This window comes from Daktulosphaira vitifoliae, unplaced genomic scaffold, assembly GCF_025091365.1.
Source record: "Daktulosphaira vitifoliae isolate Bord-2020 unplaced genomic scaffold, ASM2509136v1 Scaffold_1, whole genome shotgun sequence".
Lineage (NCBI taxonomy): Eukaryota > Metazoa > Arthropoda > Insecta > Hemiptera > Phylloxeridae > Daktulosphaira > Daktulosphaira vitifoliae.
The window spans coordinates 54876002-54884280 of record NW_026099572.1 but is presented as its reverse complement, the minus strand read 5'-3'; the positions used below and the strand labels follow the sequence as shown (position 1 = coordinate 54884280).

Below are 8279 nucleotides of genomic sequence, written 5' to 3'. Positions count from 1 at the left end.
ACAAAAAAAAAAAAAAAAAAACACATCTTAGTAAAACCAATACCTTCTCAGCTTCGCATCGAAGCTAAAAACACATCATAGAAAAATTAATACCTTCTCAGCTTTGTTCGAAGTTGAAACAATATTTATTTATACAGAATGGTTTCATACGTATTGACAACTCTTATAACTTTTGATCCAGTATAGCTAGTTATAGGATAGCTAGCTAGGCTATATTTACTTTAGATACTATGGTTTCCTATTTAATTTATATTCCCTTAGAAGAACTACCATAAGTCACACTAGAAATATTATATATATATATATATATAATAAAGAGCTGACGACACACACATACACTAAATTGGTGGTAGTTAATTTAAGTTAATGTTTTAGACAATAAGAGTAATAGTCACGATAATGATAAAAGTCAACTGGTGTTGGAGACATGGTATGGTAGCAGTGAATACCAAAAGTGCTTATGTGTGCAATCTGCTCTCCATTAGTAACACGTGTGTCACTGTGTTAATATTGTATACTTCGTTGGCGGTACAAAGTAGTTATGGGATATAAGATGGTAACAATTAACATAAAGGGAAATGTGACAATTATACTAGTCTGTAGCCAAGAGTTACTGATGTCAAACTAACAAAGAGCAGTTGTGTTTGAGTGGCCGTTATAGACAGAATTTTCGATAATATCACTTTTACCTTATTTATGTTGTCAGTAACTTAACTTATTTTATTACTCGTCTATCGCCAATTGTCATCAAGCCAACCAACTCCGTCTTACTTGAATATACCTACTTACCAACGTTACTAAAATTCAAGATAGACATAGTATACATTACATATATCTTATATTTACTGAACGTTTAAAATACAACTCCACTTTATCGTTGACATAAAACAATAGTTTAACTTTATTATATAATCTCTCACTAGTAACTAAGGTACACGATTGCCTGTGTCTGCTTCAGATAATTAAGACTCATTTAAGGAGATAGGGACAATATTTGGACAGACGTCAGGTAGCTACCGATTTTTTCGACTAAGACTCCCGAATATTAAACGAATCCTTAACACCATTGTATTTTAAAAATATATGGTTTTGTTCTGTCCTTTTCTGAATCCATATCACAATGACTGATAACGTAAAAAACATACAACATTTAAATGTTCACAAACGTTGATCTAGTGCTAAAGAAACTAAATACTTAAAATTTATAAGATATTTTTTACCAATTTTTTTCTTAATTTTTTGTAATATTAAAAAAATTTATATTTTTTTATATAATATTTATATTAACAATGTATAATAATTATTAAAAAAAACAGTGAAAATGTGAAATTATTACTGGATCAAAAGTTATAAGAGTTGTCAATACGTATGAAACCATTCTGTATAAATAAATATTGTTTCAACTTCGAACAAAGCTGAGAAGGTATTAATTTTTCTATGATGTGTTTCTATGATGTGAAGCGTTTATTTTTGATAGTGATTTTAATCACTGTCAGATATCATTATACTTGATCCAACTATACCACGTCACAACTGTGCCGCGACCCCCCTGTGCTGGGTTTTTTTTTATAAATATTTATATACTCCTTTCATCTACACGCTTTTTTTGTAAATCGGATCATACCCCTTTAACAAGGGGGGTCAAAACTTTAATCATGCGTATTGTTACTATGATATTTTCAATTTAATTTTTGAAAGTATTCCGGAAATACTGACACTTTTATATATATCTTAAATTAAAGCTTATATAATATACTTTAATTTAAAAAAAAAAATGTGACCTCTGGATTTGTCTTCACGGTAAAAATGACTACCGTATTCAAAAATTTGCTATTTTTGTGTTAAAATTCTGGGTTTTGTATTTTATTTTATTTTAAAATACCTGACAAGGGGAGTACAGATTTTNTTATATATTTTTTTTATAAATCTGACCCTATACCTGACCATAGGGGAGATTCAAAATAAAAATTTTTTCACAAAAAATTAACATTTGAAAGTGATCCAGAATAACTGACTTTTTTTTATATATCTTAAATAAAAGCTAATCTTATTATATAATAGAACAAGGAAAAAAACCCAGCACAGGGTGGTCGCGGCACAGTGGTGACGTGGTATAATATAGGGAATCTCTTGAATCAAACCCAAGTCTTTATTAAATGATAAATTTTTGTAGTGTTAGTGACCACTTTTTTTTATTTTGAATTTTCGTACGTATAACAGCCTAAATATTATTTTTGATTTTTAAAATTTGTGTGATTTATTTAAATAACACAACAATAACACAGATAAGTAGATTTTAAATGTATTATAACTCAAATGCGCTAACATAATTTTTTAATAGATTCCAAACTGCATCGTAAAAATACTTTACTTGTTTCAAAACTTTCAACACAAAAATGCAAATATACCCCCTACCGTATACAAAGCGAAATAAACTGATAAAAGTTTTAAAAAGGAGACTAACAAATAGTTTTGTTTTTTTTTTTTTAGAAAATAATGATAGAGGAATAGAAAAGTATAAAGATATTACTGCTAACGCACGTGTCATAATTAGTAAATAGGTTTCATTATCTATAGGATTAACGAGTTATGGACGTAAACAAAAAGAAACAGGAAGCTATTATTACTATTTAAATAGTTCTTACGATTAATTAAAAATATTTTAAGGTTAATGAATTTTACACCTCCAAAGTCATCAGGGTTTTTTGAATTCTTCTCTAAAATGAAAGATAATTAATGTTACAGATTGAATAATTTTTATATTGAATTCATATTAATGAATACTCGTTTCTAGAATAGCTATCAAATATCTGACAGTATAAGTTTGTGCCTAAAAGGTTTGAATAAATGTTAGAGTACCAAAACATCTGAATTCATTTATGAACATTGTTACGCTTAATGAAATATCTAGTACCACTTTAGAGTGAACCTAAACAGATTATTTTATACATCAAATTACTAAGTTATTTAGTTTACTTACTAAAAAAATGATGAATTGTAAATATGTATAAACAATCATTTTCCTTTAATAGTGAAGCTTGAAAAAAAAAATTATATTCAGTTAGGAAATTTTATAATTACTATTTACAGAAAATTTATAAGAAAATCTCAATATTTTGTTAAAATATTTTTTACATTTTATCGTTATAATTACAATAGAAAATTTCTAATCATTGTAATCATATCTAAGTAACTTTTGGTTTTTAAAAAGATTCTAAAATTTAAGTATATAGATATTAATTAATTTTTATGATTTACTTTAAATAAAAAACCAATCAAAAAGTTGTTAATAAAATCTACTCAATTGAATGTTTTATAAAATTTGATTATAATTGTAAAAATTCATTGCTAAAGTCAAGTGAAACCAAAAATTTTTTTTTTTTCAGACATGATTTTATTATCATAACTCACTCGATTACTTACACATTAAATATGATAAAAAAAAATTGTTTTTTTGATTATCTTAAGTTGCACATTATTCTTGAATTATTAACTATATAATATTTTTTAAGTTCATCTATTATGCCTTGTAAGGGTATCAACTTTATTTTTTATACGGAAACACATATTTTGAATTTAATAAAATGTTTAACTTTTTAATGTAATAGTAAATGCCATTTGAATTTTTAATATAACTTTATTAGCTTATTAGATATAAAAATTTAAAGTTTCAAATTTTTGAATTAATGTACTTGTATAATACACGAGGGTTTACAAATACAGGTAGCTAATTGGTTTTTTATGACGTCGATATTCTCAGATACGTAACATTTATTATCAATGGTAATAAGGCACATTATTGTGAGTTTATAAATACACTAACTGGTAATACAGAAGATATATCTATTGATTTTTATAATTGGCTATAACCACTCTATGACTGTGATAACGACGTTATAAAAAAACAATTAGCTAGCTGTATTTGTACTCCCTCTCAATCATCGCAAATTACAGTTAAAATTAAATATTTAACTTTTTTAGTGATTTCCCCCATTTATATAGAACGAGGGAAATGTTTCAATTTTGGAGTAAATGTCGTCGACTAAATACGACTTGAGATATTTTGACATATCTTTGAAAGAAGAAATCCGGTACGTGAGACTAAGGAAAAGTGGTAACAAACACATTAAAAAAAAAATTATAAAAACATCATAGTAAAATTAATACCTTCTCAGTCTCGCATCGAAGTTAAAATACGAAAATATATAATTTATCGTATCGATCACTCCTCCAATAAATAAAAATTTGCTCGGGTTACAGGGTAAGTGATTTTGATGTAAGTTAGCTATTAATGGATTTAATAATTAAATAGTAGCTTAAAAAATTTTGTTTAGCTTTTTAAGTTATCTTTAAAATTTCTAAATCGGAGTAGATAGATTGATGGAATTAATTTTAATGATAATTAAATTAATTGAATCTCCTAATCTTTGTAGTTTTACCACTGATCGTAGTATTTCATTTATTCAAATATAATATCTCGAATAATTAAATTGCTTAAATCAGCTGTTATATCCATACGAATGTTATAGTAATACATCAGAGATAATAGATTATAAGTTTATTTTTACTACTTGATAAATGATTTAGGATTAAATATTATTTACAATGTTTACTATAAATAAATATATTTGATGGTAACTTATTACATATTTTTTACCTGCTCATAATTTTATGTTTCATTAAGAATTATTTATTTATTTAATACGAAAAATGCATACTTACTCGTATAATTTTTCACGATATTTTTAATAATTTCAAGATAATTAGAAATTATATTTCAAATTTACAATAATTTAGTTGGGAAATTTTGAAATGATATTTGTTTACACGGTTAAGTAAAATTTGATAATTCTAATATATGGGGTTTTTTAAAAGTTCCTAAAAATCTTGATTTAAAGAAAATATTTTACGATAATTATTTTAACATCAGTTAAATAAATGTTTATCCATTATTCGAAATGATATTTATAGTCTTTATTTATAAATATCAATACTTATAGTTAAATAGTATTTTAAAATTAATTAATGATATTATATAGTATAATTATAAAACAAAGACCATTATTCATGTGTAATAAAATAAATCATGTATACAATAATGAATAATGTTTCCAACTATTAAAAATAGTTTTATGTTTTATAGTATTAATTTTTATGGTAATTTAGAACAGTTTCAAGATAATAATTAAGATGTTTCTGAAACTGTCAATTACAATATTTAAGTTATCCTTATGTTCAATAAGATATAAAATCATTAATTAGTGTCGACTAAAATATTTATATACATTAGTCATATTCAACTATATTGCAATACAAGTCTTTAGATAAATAGTTACTAAATTACGAATAATTTTAAGAGAAGATAAGTTATATTGAATAAAATGTCATGAAAATATAGTTTTATTTAATGTAAATCTAATTTTATCTCGTAGCAAATATCGTTAATTTTTTTTAGTATGAATCATTTATAAAATAAAATGTGTAACGAAATCATAAATATACATATTTTTTCGGTTTAGAGTTTTATTAAGTATTTTTTTATTTATCTACAAAAAAAAAATGTTTTTAGGTTTATTTACTAGGATAATACTAAGTAAACAATGACGAAAGAAATTTAAAAGCATATTTTGTTCTATATTAAATTTTGAATCGAAATAATCGATCAAAAAATGTGATTTATTTGATTTATCGAAGTACAAGGCAATTTTTTTTAGTTTTTTAGCGTCATGTATCTACAGAATATTTATTAAATATCTCTATATAGCGATGGAAAACATGATTTGTTAGGTGATAACTGTGAAGAAACCTATTTATTTACAATAATTGTAAATATGATCTATAATTATATCAACTAGATGTTAAAACTGATTTTCTAAATGGAAAGTTACAAAAAGTTATTTCTAAACCTCACGTATAAATCACTTTTTGTCAACCAAAAAACGGAAGGAGAGCATCAAGTATGTAAACTAATAAGTATGTAAATCTGATTATGGTTTGAAACATGCATCTCGGTGTTGGTATTTACTTATGATGATTTTATCAAAAAGCTTGGATTCATTAGTTATGAATCTGGTAATTGTTAGTAGATGTATAAAGTATGAGTGTCATACTTCGCAGAGCAATCCAAGCAACTTAAATGGACTTAAAGATTTGTTAAAATGGAGTGATCGAATTCAGACATTATTTAGTTTCATTATTTTTACAGTTTGTTTGAAACTCTACTAATACATAACGAGACTTTTGGAAATAATTACATGTTTTAATAGTCCACAAAACCGATTTGTTTTGTGATACAAACTGATATTCACACAGTTCCCAATTTCTATGGGCGCAATAAATAGGTTTTTTTCACTATCTAAACTCTAAGTAATTTTAATTGTTCCTTTTCGATCACTTTGATGATCGGCATATTCCATACAATTTCTGTTAGTTTAATTGATACTATTGACATTTTTTCTTTAACTGTGGCACTAGTGTCTGATAGCTTTAACCTCATTATTATCAGAAGACTTGTTTGTATTGAACAATTTTATTACGTTAAGGTTAAAAAAACTTCTCGTACATTGATAGGTTACAAATATATAAAAATCAAATTAATTGGCCGCAACGAAAAATTTGTAACTTTCATGGCGTTTCACAAAATCATAAGAAAAGGGTCGCCAACCTACTGGGCGAGACAGTGTATTGTCGGACCACAGTAGGATTTAAAAAAAAAATTAACTTTTATATATAAAAACAATTAGAAAAAAATATATAATTAATAAATATTAAAGTTGATGTCCGTTGAGTCGTTGATAGTAGATGTACACCAAAACCTCGTGACAGTTGTCACATAACCATATAGATCAGGGATGACCTTATACAAGGCCGTTGCCCGTACCTTATAAACTAGGGGAGTTGATTTTTGAAAGGAAAAAAAAATACACGAGTCCATTGAAGATGGAACACGCAAAAAAGAAGAAACAGATGATGGTTAAGTTAAATTAAGGGGACTTTAATAAAAAAAACAAAAAAAATTAAGTTATTACGAGGCAAAAAACCGAATGGTCAAAAAACTTCGTCTACAAATTAAAGGGGACAAAGAAAGAGAAAAATGAAAAAGTTGCAACGCACACAACAAAAAAGACCGCTATGGACGAAAATTAGCGACGACCAGTTCCGATGATGGCTAATTTCCGACAACTCGTCCGACGTTTGACCCGGCGGTCCGTTGGCGACAACACGGCTAGCCTTTGGAGTAGGGGTCAAAAAAAAAACTTAATACCCAGTGCCGGAAGTTACTAAGAACAATTTTAATCATAAGGCGACAATGTATGGGGTGAGCAGTGCAAATGACGTTCAAGATAGGAAAGGAGCGGGGTGAATGTACACACAAATGCCGTCCATTAACCGGTCTGAANTACAGTTTAAAAGTATTTTTTATAATTTTCGGCGAACCCTAATTATGCGATAGCGGTATAATCCCCAAAAAATATGTACAAACGAAAAATGCGGCATTATTATTCAATATCCCATACACAGCAGTGTGTAGATCGTCAATATCAACAGGACTATAGAGCAATATTCTTTCAAAGTAGATATGACGCAAGGATTGCGTATTTTTTGTATTTGAGTACCGTTTATTCCATAACGTTTTTTAGAATATAAATATACCAGCTCATTGTTAATAAATCTAGAACTGGACTTATATCATATATGATACTCTGTTAACATAATTTTTATTAATACTATGGAATTTCGATGTATAATGGAATTAACTTATTATATATTTTTTTATTCACACATAATTCTATATTACTGTTACGAACCCGTATTGTTATTATATTTATGTAGTGCGGTTAAGGAATAATTAGTATTAGACAACGAATAAGCAACAATTAATCGCGTTCGAACCATTGTATAAATATTTTGTGTTACGACTTATAAGTGATTTTACCTTAAGACGATTAATGTATCAATTATAAATAATTGTATTTCTAAATTTAAAGAACCGTTGTAAATATATATATTGTACCGTAATCTTTTATTTTCATTTCACATTACAACTACATCCACTCCAAACACGTTAACGTGTCTCATTTTAGGTGGTACACAACATTACATTAAGAATTATTTTTTCATATATTATGAAATATGATTAATTACTTGTATAATTTTGAATGATATTTTAATAATTTTAAGATTATAAGAAATAATCTTTTTAATTTTGAAATATTTTAAAAGATATTTATAAACACGTTTTTTTTTTTTTTTTTTTTTTTTTTTTTTTTTTTTTTTTT

At 26.2% G+C, this 8279-nt stretch overlaps 1 protein-coding gene across 1 annotated transcript in view; it reads right to left on the bottom strand.

The window, feature by feature from the left end:
• Positions 1 to 4776, bottom strand: part of LOC126894905 (uncharacterized) — a 53069-nt gene extending 48293 nt beyond the window's left edge. The window contains exons 1-2 of the mRNA XM_050666244.1: positions 4723 to 4776; positions 2981 to 3037 (exon numbers count right to left, since the gene is read on the bottom strand). Of these exons, the coding sequence (XP_050522201.1) occupies positions 2981 to 3019 (39 nt within the window). The 5' untranslated portion in view covers positions 3020 to 3037; positions 4723 to 4776. The remainder of the gene's footprint in view (positions 1 to 2980; positions 3038 to 4722) is intronic.
• Positions 4777 to 8279: the final 3503 nt, after the last annotated feature.